The sequence below is a fragment of the Microtus oregoni genome, unplaced genomic scaffold, assembly GCF_018167655.1.
Source record: "Microtus oregoni isolate MIOR12 unplaced genomic scaffold, Mior012 000099F_ref0000060, whole genome shotgun sequence".
Lineage (NCBI taxonomy): Eukaryota > Metazoa > Chordata > Mammalia > Rodentia > Cricetidae > Microtus > Microtus oregoni.
The window spans coordinates 915,665-933,692 of NW_024544712.1; the positions used below are offsets into that span (position 1 = coordinate 915,665).

Sequence of the window (18,028 nt, forward strand, 5' to 3'; positions counted from 1 at the left end):
TAGCTTTGGTGCCTGTCCCGGAACTAGCTCTTGTAGACCAGGCTGGCCTCGAACTACCAGGCTGGCCTCGAACTCACCAGATTCTTTCTACAAACGAAACCCGGCCACGACTTTTCCCTTTCCGAGGTCCGGGAGCTGCGGGCCATGCTCCCCCACCTCCCCCCCCCCCCCCCCCCCGCCCCCACCTCCCTACCCCCCACTGTGCGGGGCGGCAGCTCCCCGCCCCAGTAGGCGGCTCTGTGCGGGCCAATCAGCGAGCGCATGTGCAAAAGAGCCAAAAAGCCCTCCTCCGGTGGCGAGACCGGTGCAAGATGGCTGCGGCGTGTCGGAGCGTGAAGGTAGACTGCCCTGTGCCTCTAACGTTTTGTTTTTCACGCAGGTTAGGACTGCGCTGGCAGGAGCTAGAGAGGAGAGATCGGGAGTAAAGGGTCCTGCTTATCCGGGCCTGGTTTTGTGGCAGTTGGGCTCAGTAGGTGAACATCAGCGTTTAACTGCATGTGTGTGAGGGATTAACGGAGACTCACGCCTGGGATGAGACACGCCCCCACCTCCCCCTCCCCTCGGTCCCAGCGGAGGGGAGAGGAAGCACATTGGGGTCACTGACTGTCCCTGCGTCTTCGCGGATTTGTGGAACTGGCAAGTGGGCGGTGCTTTGGACAGTAGCAGTTCACCGTGTACCTCTCTTCATAGGGCCTGGTCGCTGTAATAACTGGAGGAGCCTCGGGCCTTGGCCTGGCTACGGCCAAAAGACTGGTGGGACAAGGGGCCACAGCTGTGCTTCTGGACCTACCTAACTCGGGGGGTGAGGCCCAAGCCAAGAAGTTGGGAGAGAGCTGCGTGTTTGCCCCAGCCAACGTGAGTCACGACTCTCCCAGAGTGTGCAAGGGAAACTTGAGAGGGGTTCTCCCATAAGAGTGATGTCTAGGGTCCATCAGATGGCTTAGCCAGTAAAAGCACCTGCTGCTATCCGTAACAACTTGAGTTTGATCCCCAGGACCCACATGGTATAAGGAAAGAACCGACTCTGACCTCCACACATGTGCCCTGGCACAAATATACAAATAAATCTAAGGGTGGTGAATTCATTCAGCTCCCTTTATCTTTTGACCCGAGTCCTTGAGGACATGAGAACACCTGCAATAAGAACCCAGGGCTCAGCATGATGGGGGTGAGGACTGGACGGCAGAATTTCCTGGAGGAGATGTGAATAGTTGGAAATGCCTATCTTGCCCAGTGAGTTTGTATGTACAGAGTTGAAAAACTTGAACTCAGCAGAAATGGATTTTTAAAAAAGCTAGTTCATGTTCCTGTAATTCTCAACAGGGTTGTATTGGAATATACCTCAGTGGTTGAGTTCTTGCCTAGCATGTGGGAGACTCCTCAGTTTGTCAATACTGCAAAAGAGAAAAGGCAAAAACAAGGTTGTATAGTGCCCTAATCCATAGTAGCTGAGAATTACCAGGGGCATACGAATCCAAAGAGAGTACAGATTTAAAAACTGTTTTGCAATGCTTTTCTGTAGTATCTACCATGTTCCGCTTAGTTCCACCACAACTCTCTCTTGGCCTTCCTCTTGCTCTCACAATTCTATTCCCATCCAAGGACTGGGCTTGCCCTCCGCTCTAGGTTTAGTGGTGTGTGTAAGTCAAGAAATAAATTCCTTTCCGTCACTTCACCCTTTCAAGGTGACCTCTGAGAAGGACGTACAAGCAGCTTTGACTCTAGCGAAAGAAAAGTTTGGTCGCATAGATGTGGCTGTCAACTGTGCAGGTATTGCAGTGGCCATTAAGACATACAACCAAAAGAAGAACCAGGTCCATACCTTGGAGGACTTCCAGCGGGTTCTCAATGTAAGGCCTTGGCAGATCTCCAGGGGTAGGAATAAGAAATGTCTGGTTGTGGGCATTCAGCTTTTTAAGCAAACAGAAGGCAGCCTGTGCCTTAGATCCTACATCATGGTTCTCCCCACCCTCCAGGTGAATCTCTTAGGCACTTTCAATGTGATCCGCCTAGTTGCTGGGGAGATGGGCCAGAATGAAGCAGACCAGGGAGGCCAACGTGGAGTTATCATTAATACTGCCAGTGTGGCTGCCTTTGAAGGCCAGGTATGTGGACAGGGGCAAAGTTCTTATCTGAATGACTTGTGGGGGCTCTCCCACTTACAATCTCCACTCTTTTTCCAGGTTGGACAAGCTGCATACTCTGCATCCAAAGGGGGCATAGTAGGCATGACACTGCCCATTGCTCGGGATCTGGCTCCCATAGGCATCCGTGTGATGACTATTGCTCCAGGTAGATCTTTCTTTCTTTTTTGCCATACCTAAAATTGGGTGGGATCTATAGGCAGATGAGGGAAGGTACCCACTACCTAAATATCAGCAACTTAGCACTAACGTGAGGAAGAAACAAGTAACTCTGAAAACAAGAATGAACTTTGGATTCTGGTCTCTTGTCTAGGTTTGTTTGCCACCCCACTGCTCACCACCCTTCCAGAGAAAGTGCGCAACTTCTTGGCCAGTCAGGTGCCCTTTCCCAATCGACTGGGTGACCCTGATGAATACGCTCAGATGGTACAAACCATAATCGAGAACCCATTCTTGAATGGAGAGGTCATCCGATTGGATGGGGCCATTCGAATGCAGCCTTAAAGGGTGAAGACAAGAAAAACACCAGCTTCTTTTCAGCGTGAAGGAAACCTAACAGCCATTTCGTAACTCTGCTCCAGTCACCCTCTGTGCCTAATAAATTCTCAAATTTACAGGGTGTGAGCTTTCTTGTATACTGGGAAACTAACATGGGGAAAGAAAGAGTGCAGGCTCTGAGGCTGGGTAGCTAAGAGCCCCAGCGTGGAGTGGGAAAGGTGGTATTTTACACTTGTATTCTGTTACAACACATGCTTCACTGTATGGAGCAACTTTATTACTTAGGGTAGGTAGAAAGTGGAGGTTTGGGCTCAGTGCCCTCCTACTGAGAAGAGATTGGAGATAGGGGTATGTAGCATTTTCTTTTTGACTCCTAGCCACCTGTGAGATTGATAGGTGAGAAAGGAGGTCACCATCCTGTGTTCAGCGGCTGGTGGTGTTGAACTGCAGAAAATACTGGGCAGTAGGTTGGTTGGTGTAGATAATCGAATTCAGATAATTTTGCCTGTGAAAATTCAAGGACACAGGTGATGTGCTTTCCCTGTCCCTGGTCCTTCCTTGTCATCCCTTCCCACCTACCCTCAGCCTTCCTCCCCATTGATACACCCTAGAACTCACTGGGTTTGTTGCTCCCTAGCTAACTCCTGGTTGAAGGAGCCCAGCCCCCTCCGGAATTCTGCACACAGTTCCTTCTCCTGTTCCTCTAGCTCCAGTGCTGCTTCAGCCAAGTTGATGGTTTGGCGTCCCCACTCAGCTTCCACGGACTTTTCTGCTTGGCGCTGTTCCTTTTTCTCTTGTCGTTGTATTTCTTGGGTTTTCCTGATGGCTGCTCGCTGCTCTGGAGTCATGCCCTTCCAGCAATAGGGCAGGACCCTGTGAGGAGCGTGGGGGCGCTGGGCAGCCTGAGGATTCTCAGTCAGCAGATCACTGGTGATTTGTTTCTTGATCTCCGTGAGGTTGGCCTCCTGTTGCTGCTGCTGTTCACGGCGCTGCAGCAGGGCCTGCTTAGCTGCCTGGTGGGTCCCCCAAATATAAGCAGTGTAAGGGCCCAGTCTTAAGAAACTTACTTGAAGGGGTGGGAAAAATACAGCTGTACTAATCTCAGAGAAGGGAGAGACATAGCGTGGATTTTTAATGACCCTAAGGGTATGATGGAGGGGGAGAGAATGGCCAGGGCATTTCTCTGCATTTAGTCTGAGATCAGGGATCTTAAGTTACCCTGTATGTGGAGGTAGGGGGAGAGGTGACTTATGCTTTAATAGGCTCTTAGGTGGAAGTGGGGAGTTCTTGGGTAGATGAGAACACTTGCACTGGTTTGAAATTGGGTGTGAGGAGAAAGTTGTGGGTAAGGTTCCCCCAGGACTTTGTTCAGGAATTGGGGTGGGCTTAGTGCACTGGATAGTCAGGACATACCTGGGCTTTGTTGGTATTGGCCATAGCAGTCCTCATGGCTGCTTTGCAGGACTCCTCCAGCCTGGCCAGTTCAGCAGCTCTTGTGTCCACGGCTAGGCGCAGCTGATCACTAAGCAAAGCTACACAGGGAAATAGGCCAGGGCATTGTACTTGCCTCTTCTAGTCCCCAGTCCAGGTTCACTCATTACCTATTTGTTTGGCATACTTTATATTTGTGTATACAGATGTCAGTGTCAAAGTTAGTGATATGGAAGGAGTTACTCTTTGGGGTCATGGATAGCCAAAGCACAGCAACTTGGGGAACAATGTAGTTCTGTCATATTTGAACTGTGTGGCCTTAAGTAATTTCATCTTTCTAAGCCTCAGTCTACAGGTTATTTGTTAGGTTTTAAGGATACCACAGAATTAGCTCCTGTCTCAGAGAACTGCCTGCCTAGTCCAGTGTGGTGGTGTATGCCTATAATTCCAGCACTTGGGAGATAGAGGCAGGAAGATCAGAACTTTAAGGTCATCCTTGGCTATATAGCAAGTTCAAAGCCAGTGTGTTTCATGAGACCCTGTCTCAACACTCCCCACGCCAAGAAAAAAATCCTCTCTGGTGTGAGAGAGAGAGATCAAGTAGATAATCAGACTACAACAACCTGGTAAGGTGAATGGCAGAGATGCATATAAGTATATTAAAGGTTTTGGGTGCTGAGAAAATAGCTCAGTGGTAGGAGTATGTACTTAGCATATATGATGTCCTGGATTCTATCCCCAGGGCCAAAACAATAACAAATTGTTGAAGTTCAGAGATCAAGAGGAAAATGGTATGTCAGCCACGGCCACAGCATCAACAAAGCTACTAAATTTTTCCCAACTCCAGCCACACACGGGTCTCATTGTTCTTAGGCCCCATCAGACCTTGGTGATTGAAGGTTGAAATATGAGTAGAAAGACATGGCCTTACCCAGGAAAGGTTTTCTCTAGTGTAAAAGAAGGGTGTGGTCACAGACTGTATCATAGTGGTAGTTGCTATTCTATGTGATGGAAATTATAATACCTATTTTAAAGACAGAAACTGAGCTGTCAAGGTGGTGCATGACTGGAACCCCAGTATTCATTGGGCTGAGGAATGAGGATTAATGAGTTCAAGCTCACCCTAGGCTGTATATACATAGCAAGAGCCTGTCTCATTAAATAAAAGAAAGACAAACTCAGTTATGGAGAGCCCAAAGCTGAAAGTAAATAGAACCATAAAATGCTTCCCCCAGGTCAGTGCCAAGAAGTCATAAATAATGGCTACAGTGTCAGTTGCTGAAGGAAGTCAAGAAGGTTAGGGTTTGTAGAGGCTAACCTTTCTGCCTCGGCTGGATGTGTAACTACCTCCTTACACAGTGCTATCCCCAGATCAGGTGAGCTCCCTGCTAGCCTACTGACCTGCACGCGCCTCCTCGTCTCTGGCTGCCTGTTGCTCCTGCAGCTGTTTGTCCAGGTTGTATCTGAACTGCTCCTGCTGCATTTTCAGGCGTGACTCCCTCTCCAGGTCCTCTCCAAGGAAGTACTGCATGCTGGCTGGGCCAAAGTATGGTTCTCTGTCATAGTAAGAGGCTGGAAGCTCATAGAGTTGGTTGGGATCACAGAAGTCAAATTCATGTCCATTCTTGAGTTGCTGTCTTTGCTCCCGAAAATCCTGCACTCTCTTGGATAACCGACATGCCCGTTCTGCCTCTTCCTTCTCAAGCATCTGTGCTACCAGATCATAGTGTGCATGCTTGGTATCTAGGAGTGATTGACAGGGACATGAAGACAACCCAGAACAGAACCCAGTCAACCTGTCTCTGTTCCTCATCTGACTTGTCTTAACACTCCCAGAGCCCCAGACTCTATTCAGAGGAGGAGTCGCCCAACTCCAGCCCACTCTCTCTCTTTTATACCATTGTTTTGCCCCAGCCTTAGTTTACCATAAGCCATATCATTGCTTCGCTCCACTGCTTCACGAATCTTTCGTTCCTCCACCTGGCTGTTCAGGGCTTCCACATCCACCTGGATCTCAAAGAAAGGGGCTAAATTAGAGTAGGGTCTCTGCACGGTACATTGAATGCTCTAACATGCTGTTTAGAAATTACCCCCTTCTCTTTAGGACCTACTGGATAAAGTTCTAACCCCAGAACAAAGCTTGTAAACACCATTGTGATCTAGTTGCTGCTTTTGCCTTTATCTTTTTGTGCCCTCTTTCCCTGCCCCCTCACATTAGTCTCAGGAACTGTAAGTATTTAAGTCTAGTGGTTTGAACCCACAGCCTTTGCTGTTTCCTCCATTTGGAAAGCCTTTCCTTCCTTTACCCCAACTTCAGTTTACCATTCAACACTTGCTCAGGAAGGTTCTATCTCATAATCTAGGACCCATTGTCCAAATTGTAATGATATCAGATGCTCTATTATCTCCTCCACTAGGCTGTGAGCTGTTTCAGGGTAGAAGTTAGGCCTTAGCTATCATTATATTTCTCCACTGTCCAACATAGTACTTGGTATAGGGTGGATCCCAAGGAAATTCTTGCAACCAGGAGATCAGACCACTCAAACTTCAGTTTGCTTATGGTCAGGTAGTATGCTCCGATTTTTCAAAGTTGACATCTCAATGCTTTATTTGGTCTCATTTTACAGAGGAGGACAGGATAGATTACATATCATAAAGCCACATACGTAATAGCAGACCTAGCTTTGAACACAAGTGTGGTGTCTTTTTTATTAATCAATACTTTCTCTTTCATTGTAAGTTACTTAAAACATTTCAAAATGGTACAAAAGGGCATACGGTTTAGTGAAGAATAAACAGCTGTGAAGGTTAATATTGTCAACATGGTCTGGTAAGATGCTTCAGTGGATAAAGTTCAGGCCTGAGAGAGTCTGATACCAGAGAACCACATCATGGAAGGAGAGGGCCAACTCTTACAAGTTATCTTTGGACCTGCACATTCACACTGTAGCATGTATATACCACATGCCCCTCCCAAATAAATAATACTAGCATCTAGAATCACTTAGGAGAGAAACCTTTGGACATGTCTATAAGGAAGTTTCTAGATTGGATCATTTTAAGTGGGGAAACCTGCCTTAACTGTGGGCAGTACCATACCATGAATTAGGGACCTGTATTGAATAGAAAGGAGAAAGTGAACTGAATTTTGCTTCATAACTGTGGGTGCAAAGTGGCCAGCCCCTTCCTGCTTCTTCCCCCCATAATGGATTATATACTCAAATTGAGCCAAAACCCTCCTTCCTTGTATTGTCAGGCATTTTGTCATAACAGGAAAAATAACAAATATAATTGTCATATTTAGCCTTGCAAAAATCCCTTAAATATTCTTTACACACTGTTGTGGCTCCGTGTTGTTTCTCAAGAACCAGTTACAGTCCAAGAGTTGACCAAAGAGGAGCCAGCTGTCACCCTATCATTTGTCCCTGCACAATTCTGACTCTTCCTAAGCCTGTCCAGGCATATGAAGTTGACTCCCCAGCTCCTTCCTTTTCACTCCTACAGCCTTCTTGAATCCAGAGGGGCTATAATGCACTGCTACATTCCTTTCTAGGTGTAAGAGGGAAGTAACCCCAGTCTTGTAAAGTGGTTTCCATTACCCACTCACCCCCATGATTCGGTTCTGCACATTGAGGAATCGGCATTGTCGCTCCTTTTCTCGATTTTTTCTAGCCTCAATGGCTGCTATCTCCTTGGGATCTGGTGCGAGGTCTAACTTATACATCTGGAGTAACAAGAGGTGGAATGAAGCATCAATGCTGGCACTGTCCTTCACCATACCGCACCTCTAGTTCTTTCTCCCTTGCCACATCTCACCAGTTATGACCCTGAGTTTACTTTCTGATGTTTCCTATCCGTGCCCTCAGTCTCTGCTGTCACCACACTAAGTCAAGCTTTGCTCTAATGTCAGACAATAGTCCCAGAAACCTTGATGGTCTGTTACTCTAAAGTTCTCCTCTCTGCCATGGCCACCAAGGGGATCTTTCTGAAAGCGAGTCAGCTCATTGCAATCCTTAGCTTAAAGCCTTTGTAAGCAGGCCCAAGTGCAGAGAATAAGAGACTGCAGAATGTCCCCTAGAGGGGACATCTGTATTGTATCCCCTCCTCCCAAGGCTCAGTAACCATTGCAGAAAAAGGGGTGGAAAGACTAAGTCAGAGGTGGTAGATGGATACAGGGAAAGTACCAGGGAAAGTGTCCTCTGGACATAGCAGGGGCAGCTGCACGTGTGAACCCACGGAGATTTTGACAGCATGCACAAACCCTGTGCAAACTTAAGCTAGACCAAATCCCAGCATACAGAAAGGAAGTGGGCACCCCAGTGAAGGAGCTGTTGGCAACTGATAGCTGCTGGGAGAGGAGAGTCAGTTTTCTTTAAGAGTGTAGAGCCCACTCCTTTTACGGTATTTTACTTATTTATTTTTGAGACAGGGTTTTTCTGTATAACAGCCCTGGCTGTCCTGGAACTTGCTTTGTAGACCAGGTTGGCCTCAAACTCACAGAGATCCACCTGTCTCTGCCTCCCAAGTGCTGGGATTAAAGGTGTGTGCCACTACTACCCGGCTTTATTTTTGTTTTTCAAGACAGGGTTTCTCTGTGTAGCCCTGGCTGTCCTGTTCTTAGTAGACCAGGCTGGCCTTGAATTCAGATCTGCCTGCCTCCGCCTCATGATTTCTGGGAATCCAGGTGTGTGCCACCGAGACTTATCTTAGTGAGTTTGAGGCTAGCCTACTTTACAAATTGAGTTCTGGGACATCCAGGGTGGTTACACTAAGATACCTTGTATCTAAAAACCAAAAGAAGTGTGTGCCACCACAATCTGCACCCTACTCTTAAATTGACCATGCTCCAGTAGAAGGTCACAATCCAATAATATATTGTCAGCACAAACCCGACATGATGGGTGAAAAAAAAGAGCACATAAAGTTGGGTGGGGGCAGGGAAAGGGAGCTAGATCTGGGAAGAGTTGGGGGAGGGGTAAGCATGATCAAAACACATTGTACAAAATCCCCAAGGAACTAATAAAATCTTTGTAAGCAGCTCTAAAACAGGTATCTAAAAGATAATGTAAAATAAATGAATGAATTTAATCGATAAAAAAAAAGATAAGGTTCAACTCCCTTTGTTAGCGCTCAAAAGGCCAGGGCAGGAAGATCATGAGTTTGACATCAGTCTGGGTTACATAGCCAGACTCTGTCTCAAAATATAAACAGAAAAACTTAAAAAAAATGTTATTCATTGGCCAGGCAGTGGTGGCACAGACCTTTAATCCCAGCACTCGGAAGGCAGAGACAGGTAGATCTCTGAGTTCGAGGCCAGCCTGGTCTATAGAGCGAGTTCCAGGACAGGCTCCAAAGCTACAGAGAAACCCTGTTTCAAAAAACAAACAAAAACCCCCAATATGTTCTCTCTCTCTCTCTCTCTCTCTCTCTCTCTCTCTCTCTCACACACACACACACACACACACACACACAAAATAAATATTACAGATAGAACAATAGTAGATTTCACAGTATAGGAAGTAGTTTGAAAAGAGACAAGACATTTCAATGGGACCAGTAATTTCACTATGTTGAGGGGATTGTTTTATACCAGGATTTCTCTGTCACCCAGGCTGGCTTGAAGTTGTAATACTTCACCAGACTTTCAAGTACTAAGATTATAATTACACCTACTTTAAGTTAGGGAATTGGTTCATTGATTGCTATTTTGTCAGACTTCCAAACTTACATATGGGCTATATATATTTTTCTTGTTGTGTCAACTATTTCACAGTTACAAAATGGTTATTGGAAGTTATAGAAATAGGAAGAGTTGGAGTACTTGAAGAGAGGCCAGATTGCCTGGAGCCCTGTAACCATGGGAGACAGTGGGGTGAGACAAATTGAAAAGGTGTGTTGGGACTGGCTCTTAAAAGCCTGTAGTAAGCCGGGCGGTGGTGGCGCACGCCTTTAATCCCAGCACTCGGGAGGCAGAGGCAGGCGGATCTCTGTGAGTTCGAGACCAGCCTGGTCTACAAGAGCTATGTTCATGGCAGCATTGTTTGTAATAGCCAGAACCTGGAAACAACCTAGATTCCCTTCAACGGAAGAATGGATGAAGAAAGTATGGAATATATACATATTAGAGTATTACTCAGCAGTAAAAAACAAGGACTTCTTGAATTTTGCATACAAATGGATGGAAATAGAAAACACTATCCTGAGTGAGGTAAGCCAGACCCAAAAAGAGGAACATGGGATGTACTCACTCATATTTGGTTTCTAGCCATAAATAAAGGACATTGAGCCTATAATTCATGTTCCTAGAGAAGCTAAATAAGGTGAATCCAAAGACAAACACATAGGCATCCTCAGGAATATTAACCTTCATCAGGCGATGAAAGGACACAGAGACAGAGACCCACACGGGAGCACCGGACAGAAATCTCAAGGTCCAAATCAGGAGCAGAAGGAGACGGAGCACGAGCAAGGAACTCAGGACCACGAGGGGTGCACCCACACACTAAGACAATGGGGATGTTCTATTGGGATCTCACCAAGGCCAGCTGGCCTAGGTCTGAAAAAGCATGGGATAAATCCGGACTAGCTGAACATAGCGGACAATGAGGAATACTGAGAATTCAAGAACAATTGCAGTGGGTTTTTGATACTACTGCACGTACTGGCTTTGTGGGAGCCTAGGCAGTTTGAATGCTCACCTTACGAGACCTGGATAGAGGTGGGCAGTCCTTGGGCTTCCCACAGGTCAGGGAACCCTGATTGCTCTTCGAGCAGATGGGGGGGGGGACTTAATCGGGGGAGGGGGAGGGAAATGGGAAGCGGTTGTGGGGACGAGGCAGAAATCCTTAATAAATAAATAAATTAAAAAAAAATAACAAAAAAAAAGAGCTAGTTCCAGGACAGGCTCCAAAGCCACAGAGAAACCCTGTCTTGAAAAACCAAAAAAAAAAAAAAAAATAAAATAAAATAAAAAAAAAGCCTGTAGTAATGGGCCTGGGAGTGTGGGTTACTTGGTAATGTGCTTGTCTAGCATACGTGAAGCCCTGGCTACAATCCACAGTACCACAAAAACCTGGATTGAGTAGTGCATGCCTATAATCTCAGTACTTTGGGGAGATGGAGACAGTAGGATTGGAAGTTCAAGGTCCTCTTCAAATACAGAATAAGAACTAGTTTCAAGAAAATGTCTTAAGGGCTGGTGAGATGGTTCAGGGGGTAATATTTGTCAACAAGCCTGCTGACCTGAGTTTGATGTCTGAAACCTACATGTTAGAAAGAGAACCGACTCCTACAAGCTGCCCTCTGCCCTCCACATGTGCGTACCCACGCTCCCCTCCCCTCACTAAATAAAATAGATGCAATAAAGCTTGTCTTTAGATTGTCTCCAAGAGACCCTGGTATGAGGAGAAATAATAGAGTTATGTTTGCAACTCCCCACCTCCACCACTTATGTGTCATATGAAGGAACATGGACTACATATCTGACTAGGTAAGTAATAAAATAAAGGGGAAATTTTATTTCAGAAAAGCTGCATGTCTGTGTGATGAGTGGGCAACAGAAAACAATACTGAAGAAGCTAGAAGGCCAATGTAGAGACCACCGAGGTTAACCAAAAAGACATGGCTATTGATTTGAGCAAGGCTATTTTAAGGAGAGGGTGGGCTGGATAAATGTCTCATTAAAGGGTAGTCTCACACCTAGAAAGACAAGGGAAAAGTAGTAAAGTCTGGGTTAAAGAATGCGTCCAGGGCTGGGGAGAGGAATCAGTGGGTAAAGCACTTGCTATGCAAGCATGAGGACCTGTGTTCAGATCCCTGGGACCCACAGAGAAGCCAGTTCATTTTCTCCAGAAGGAAATAAACCCAATTACCATCTTGATTTTAGTCCACTGAGACCCAATCTGGACTTCTGCTTTCCAGAACTGTATGAAAATAAGTTTTTATTAGTTTATTAAGTTTAGGATGATTTGTTGTAGCAGTAATAAGAAACTAATGTAGTGTCTCAACCAATATTTAGTGGAAGATAGACTTTATCTAAAGCCACCAGCCCTGTGTAACTGTTCAGTAGTCAAGTGAGATACATTGGGTTAAATAAAATACAATATTAAAACACAAAGGGGCCAATGAGATGGAACAGTGGGTAAAGGTGCTTGTTACCAGGCCTTATGCGTTGTACCTCTTGGATCCACATGGTGGAAGAGAACTCACTCCTCTATGTTGTCCTCTGACTTCCACACACACTCACAGAACAAAAGCCCATGAAACAGTTATGGTTACAAAACAGTAATGGTGTGTTTGTATGTTGATGTGTCTGTGCAGATATACCACAGTGCACTTGTGGAGGTCTGAGGACAACTTGCAGGAACTGACTTTCCCCTCCCATCATGTGGGACCCAGAGCTCAAACTCAGGTCAAGCCTGGTTGCAAATGTTTTACCCTGATAAGCCATCTCATCAGTTTAGAATTATTGACTTTAATAGCAATTATCTTTATTATTAATGAGGTTTCACATGTGTTTGACCGTTTGCTTATTGATTTGTGAAGTGTCCATTCATCTTGTGTTCATTTTAGGGATTTTTTTTTGCATTTAAAAATTTTATTTTCTGGCCGGGCGGTGGTGGCGCACGCCTTTAATCCCAGCACTCGGGAGGCAGAGGCAGGCGGATCTCTGTGAGTTCGAGACCAGCCTGGTCTACAAGAGCTAGTTCCAGGACAGGCTCCAAAACCACAGAGAAACCCTGTCTCGAAAAACCAAAAAAAAAAAAAAATTTTATTTTCTGTAGGTATACAAAACAAAATTATACATTGGGTGGTGGTGGCACACGCCTTTAATCCCAGCACTCGGGAGACAGAGGCAGGTGGATCTCTGTGAGTTTGAGGCCAGCCTGGTCTACAGAGCGAATTCCAGGACAGGCTCCAAAGCTACAGAGAAACTCTGTCTCGAAAAAAAATAAGTCAAACTATACATATTTATTGGTTATTATGTTTCAATACATACATATGTTATGTAACATTTAAACCAGAGTAAATCTACCTCCTTGAACATTTATCATTCCTTTTTTCCAAAACAGGGTTTCTCAGTAGTCCTGGCTGTCCAGGAATTCATTGTGTAAACCAAGATGGCCTTCAACTAGAGATCTGCTTACCTCTGCCTCCCCAGTGCTGAAATTAAATAAGTGCACCACCACCTAGCAAATGCTTCTAACCACTGAGCCCTCCTCCAGCCCTCAGTTCACATCCTAAGAGTGAATTTTGGTAAACTTAAATTTTGTAGCATGTACCCATCTTTTTCTTTGGATGAAGTGTTTCTAGCTATTTAAGAAGTCTGCTGCAAAGTGTGATAGCTCAAACTCATAATCCCAGCAGCTGGAGGCTGAGAGAAGAGGACTGTTAAAAATTGGAGGTCATCCCGGACAACATAGGCCTGTTTCAAAAATAACCATCATGGATACTAATGCTGTTCCCAGAAGAAATGAGTTATTAAATATAAATCTCAGTGCCAGGTTATTTGTTAGGGAGGTCTCAGAGGCACCTAAAACATAGGCTCCTGTTATTTCCCTTGGTTTTCACCCTAACTAGATGGTAAGAGTCTACCGTTAAAGACATCACACACTTTAGCTGCTGGGCATAGAGAAATCAATCAGGACCAACAAGGAAATGTCCTCCATGCTGGCTAGTTTTCATAGTTCCAGAAGGTGCTACCCAGGCCACCAGGGCAAAAAGACATCTTACCTAGCAGTGAACCCAGCATGCTATAAATGCCAACCTTCCAAGTAAGATGTACCCACTGGTGTAATAATGATATGGCTATTACAGCGTAACCAACCACTCTGATTAGATTTGAGACCTGGTCCACAAGAGGGAATTCATGCCTAGTTCTGTAAAGCTGGTCAGAAGTCCATGTCTGGGGAGGTCATAGGCCCTAGGCCATACTACTACTACTACTACTGTTTTGCTAATTGCCTTTTAAATATATAAATACAAATATATTTATATTCATAGATTAGTGCTGCTCTCAACTGCAGTCGGAGAGCTTCTTTTTGCTGTAGGCAAGTTTATGCAGAGACTTATAACTGTTCATACTGTTGAAAATAAGTGACTGTTGAATGCCTAGCTTTAAATGAGATGTGTATCACCACTAGTCCAAAGTTCAAGGAACACTGTGTTAGAAGAAGTGGGAAGGATGTAAAGAGCTGGAGGATGGGGAGGGTACCATGAGATGCTGTCTTTCATACACGACACGGCCATGCACTCATGAATTCACAGCAGCTGTGGTTATCTGGATGAGACCTGTACAAGAGCAACCCAGTGAATCTTCCAGCCTGGATGGGTAAGGAGCTCATGAGACTCCAACCCTACTTGAAGGACTATTAGAAGTTGATGATCGCTGACGTAAGTTTTCTTGCAGGACATACCATGCACACATGGGCAGGACTAATTGGACTCTGAGTTACTAAAGCAAAAGGGGGATCTGATGAGGGTTTAGAGGGCAGAGACGTTGGAGAGGGGATGGATATGGACCATATTCGTTGGTATCAAATATGAAAGTAGAAAAGGATTTTTAAAAGACCAGGTATGGTGGCACATACCTTTAATCCCAGTATTTGGGAGGCAGAGGCAGGTGAATCTCTATGTGTTTGAGGCCAGTCTGGTCTTCATAGTAAGTTTCAGGACAGCCAGGGCAATGTGGAGAGACCCTACCTCCTCAACAAAAAGAACTAAAATATATTAAAACCAACCAATCAACCCCCACCTAAAACAAAATTATTTCCCTAGTCGAAATTCATAGATATTCTCCTAACATTCTTCTACAATTCTAAAGTTTTTCCTTTATTTTTTAATCCATTTGAAACTGCACTTTGTAAATATTTAGAAATAGGGATACAGTTTAATTTTCTCCTAAGCTCCATCTCATCTTTGAAAATTAAATAGTAAAATCTTTTAAATTATATGCAATTACGGCCTTTGGTTATTTTATTCCCTCTTGTTGATTGTGACTGTTTTTCCAACAGAGCTTCATTTTCAGCTTTCATATCAGATTCTATCAACCGAGTTTTCTCACTTTCTTAGACTCTTTAGGATTCTTCCCAGCTGTTAGACATTATTTAAAAACAGCTACAGAAATAGGACTGGAGAGATGGCTTGCTGGTTAAGAACACTTTCCAGTTTTCCAGAGTATCAGAGATCTCTCAGTACCCATCAGGTGGTTCACAAACACCTGTAACTCTGGTTCCAAGAAATCTGATGCCCTGTGTCTGTGGCATACACACATATATAAACATACACACACACAAATAAAAATGAATCTTAAAATAGTTACAGAGCTGGGTAGTGGTGGCACATGCCTTTGTTTGATTCCTGCACTCAGGAGGCAGAGGCAGATGGATCTCTGAGTTCAAGGCCAGCCTGGTCTACAGAGTGAGTTCCAGGGCATCCAGAGCTACACAGAGAAACCCTGTCTGGCAAAACCAATTCCAGGACAGGCTCCAAAGCAACAGAGAAATCTGTCTCAAAAAAAAAAGAGAGAGAGAGAGAAAAGAAAAAAGAGAAAAAGTTACTGTAATAGCTGTGGAAACGACCTTCTGAAAATGGCGCTAACCCCAGTCTATAAATTCAAACTGTTGCCATACTATAAGGCTGCTAAAGGGATGACTCAGTAGACACCTGGGTTGCTAAGAGCATGACTTAGTAATGAGCAGATATAAGGTAATAGAAGGTGGTTGAAAGGATGAAGAAAAGAGATTGAAAATGAGAAATGGGTATAAAGAAGAGGAGGGAAACAGGGACGCCAATGAGCGAGTCAGACAAAGGCAGAAACATAAGATGCAGTGGGAATGGGATTGGGGAGAAACGGATGGGGGGGGAGAACAAAGCTGGAGCACTGGCTTAAGGATTCGGACCCCTGGTGTTCACACAAGATACCTTTCTCAGTACACAATTCCAACTTTGAAGCTCCTAAGTGGATTGGGTCCAAGTTGGTTCTAGGATTTACGACGGCAGTCTTTGAATCTGCTTGAAGAATTAAGAGAGGGGCGGGCGATAGAGGCAGGATCTCAGACACTACTTTCCCCAACTTCTATCTCCGTTGTCTAGGAGTCCCCTCATCCTCCTTCACACTCTAACCTCACCTAAGTCCTCCCTAAGATCCGTCCTCTTAGTCCAAACCGCCCGCCCCTCCGAAGGTGCCTCCTTCTAACTCCCGACTGAGCCCTTTGCTGGAGCCCCCAGACTGGCTAGACTCCAAAACAGCAGAGCGCTCGCCTCCTACTCGCCCTGGGGAGCCGGGAGGGCATAACCACGCTGTAACTTCCGACCTGTCTCAATAAGCGTGGGCTCATGCCCCGCCTGCCTTCACTTCTCCCCTACAGCGATCCGTCTGGGCACTAACGCTTCCCAAATCTAGTCCGCGGTTGCTTAGACGGTTGCGAAGCAACTACAAAGGGGGGCGGGGTCCAAACTCCCGGCACGCGCACGAGCCAATCAACAAAAAACGCTCTTACAGGAGGAAGTGACTGCTCCCTGGCACCGGAAGCCGGAAATCTGATTAGCTTCAACTTATTATCGCGAGGTTTACCGTACACCCGGCTTGCACCGCGGTATTTCCCGCGCGGGCTAACCTCGGTTCCCGGGAGCGAGGGGCGGCCTCTCCTACGGTAGCGCCGCTGCCATGGGTTTCCTGAAACTGATTGAGATTGAGAACTTTAAATCGTACAAGGGTCGACAGATTATCGGACCATTTCAGAGGTTCACCGCCATCATTGGACCCAATGGCTCTGGTGAGATAAATCCGGCTGCGGCCCTGTGGGTGTCCCGGTCAGGTCCCCCTGTCTGTCTCCATAGTAGTAGAACCTATCCCATGCAACCTGAGACGTTGTGAACCCTCAAATGTCCTTTGCTCCTCTTGGTATTTTTCATCTCGATCTCGCTCCCCCTTCTGCCATGCACTTAACTTGAGTCTCTTCCCAGATGTCAGTTGGCCGAGTTTTGTGCAGACCCCTCGGTCCGGAATGGTATGGGCCGAGCTGTGCGTTGCCCCGCCCAAACCCCTCCCGCCAAAAGAGGCGTTCCTGGAACTTGCTGCCAGTGTTTGGCCGGTGGCTCCTTTCCGGTCTGTATTGTTCCACCTTCCTTGTCTTAAATTTGACACCTCTGGGAAACTTTGGGACCATTATCTCTGCCGTGCGTCGGATCTCTAGTAGTATACTCTCTGTTTTAGCCAGCCTCCTCCACACCCGCGCGTCTCACTAGAACACTCCAGTTCCTTTTTCCTTCTTTTCAGCTGCGGCCCTCTGCTCAACAGAGTGCAATTCCGACCTTCGCACCCTATGCACTTAAGACATTGTTGCCTCCATTTGTTCCTTTCATATCAGGAAGCCGTAATGAACCTGAACTTGTTGGCTTGCCACATTTGTTGAATGTTTCGGGGTTTATCGGTTAAGTTTATGCGGTAAATAAGCCAAGTCCGTGATCGCAGCAAACTTTAGAAGATAAAGTACAAAGTGTATTTAGGCTGTTATAAATGCTCTGTAGAAAAGGGGTTAAGCTGATAGCTTAAATTGACTTTGGTAGTCGATATATTGATTTTGGTAGTAAGTAAGCCTATTTTTTTCATACTTAAGTCTACTATCTTAATATCTTGATAATCATCTTAATATCTTAGTAATATTAATCATATATAATTATATAAAATAAATTAATTGATATCTTAATATATCATGTCTTAATGATTTATAGCATGTGAACTCCTCTTACGTATTCCTAGAAATGTCATTTGGGAATCTTGGCTGTGTTCCTCCACTCCAGAGCTGCTCTAGTTTACTCTTTTTCTAGCCTGGCAGGCCAGTCTTTTTTTTTTAATATTTATTTATTTATTTATTATGTATACAATGTTCTGTCTGTGTGTATGCCTGCAGGCCAGAAGAGGGCACCAGACTCCTCTACAGATGATTGTGAGC

At 45.4% G+C, this 18,028-nt stretch overlaps 3 protein-coding genes across 3 annotated transcripts in view; 2 read left to right on the forward strand and 1 right to left on the reverse strand.

The window, feature by feature from the left end:
• Window positions 1-295: 295 nt before the first annotated feature.
• LOC121443092 (3-hydroxyacyl-CoA dehydrogenase type-2) lies at window positions 296-2,716 on the forward strand. The gene is made up of 6 exons (XM_041644779.1): window positions 296-338; window positions 691-855; window positions 1,686-1,850; window positions 1,977-2,105; window positions 2,184-2,292; window positions 2,458-2,716. The coding sequence occupies exons 1-6, from the start codon at window positions 312-314 to the stop codon at window positions 2,646-2,648; spliced, it is 786 nt and encodes a 261-aa protein (XP_041500713.1). The 5' UTR covers window positions 296-311; the 3' UTR covers window positions 2,649-2,716.
• Window positions 2,717-3,065: 349 nt separating this feature from the next.
• Window positions 3,066-16,699, reverse strand: LOC121443093 (RIB43A-like with coiled-coils protein 1). The gene is made up of 8 exons (XM_041644780.1): window positions 16,574-16,699; window positions 15,996-16,082; window positions 7,681-7,797; window positions 5,999-6,080; window positions 5,475-5,816; window positions 4,056-4,174; window positions 3,261-3,655; window positions 3,066-3,147 (listed from the first exon to the last, which is right to left on the reverse strand). The coding sequence occupies exons 3-8, from the start codon at window positions 7,795-7,797 to the stop codon at window positions 3,066-3,068; spliced, it is 1,137 nt and encodes a 378-aa protein (XP_041500714.1). The 5' UTR covers window positions 15,996-16,082; window positions 16,574-16,699.
• The window catches only part of LOC121443094 (structural maintenance of chromosomes protein 1A-like), a 42,776-nt gene continuing 41,395 nt past the window's right edge, over window positions 16,648-18,028 (forward strand). The window contains exon 1 of the mRNA XM_041644781.1: window positions 16,648-16,849. Coding sequence (XP_041500715.1) covers window positions 16,741-16,849 — 109 coding nt within the window. The 5' untranslated portion in view covers window positions 16,648-16,740. The remainder of the gene's footprint in view (window positions 16,850-18,028) is intronic.

What these genes read in the sequence shown, in the direction of transcription:
- LOC121443092 (XM_041644779.1), top strand. Translation starts at nt 312, where the DNA reads ATGGCTGCGGCGTGTCGGAGCGTGAAG. An exon ending in CGGCGTGTCGGAGCGTGAAG is followed by an intron (nt 339 to 690) that starts GTAGACTGCCCT and finishes CTCTCTTCATAG; the next exon opens with GGCCTGGTCGCTGTAATAAC. An exon ending in GCGTGTTTGCCCCAGCCAAC is followed by an intron (nt 856 to 1,685) that starts GTGAGTCACGAC and finishes CACCCTTTCAAG; the next exon opens with GTGACCTCTGAGAAGGACGT.
- LOC121443093 (XM_041644780.1), bottom strand. Translation starts at nt 7,797, where the DNA reads ATGTATAAGTTAGACCTCGCACCAGATCCCAAGGAGATAGCAGCCATT. An exon ending in TGCAGAACCGAATCATGGGG is followed by an intron (nt 6,081 to 7,680) that starts GTGAGTGGGTAA and finishes TTTGAGATCCAG; the next exon opens with GTGGATGTGGAAGCCCTGAA. An exon ending in CCAATACCAACAAAGCCCAG is followed by an intron (nt 3,656 to 4,055) that starts GTATGTCCTGAC and finishes GGGACCCACCAG; the next exon opens with GCAGCTAAGCAGGCCCTGCT.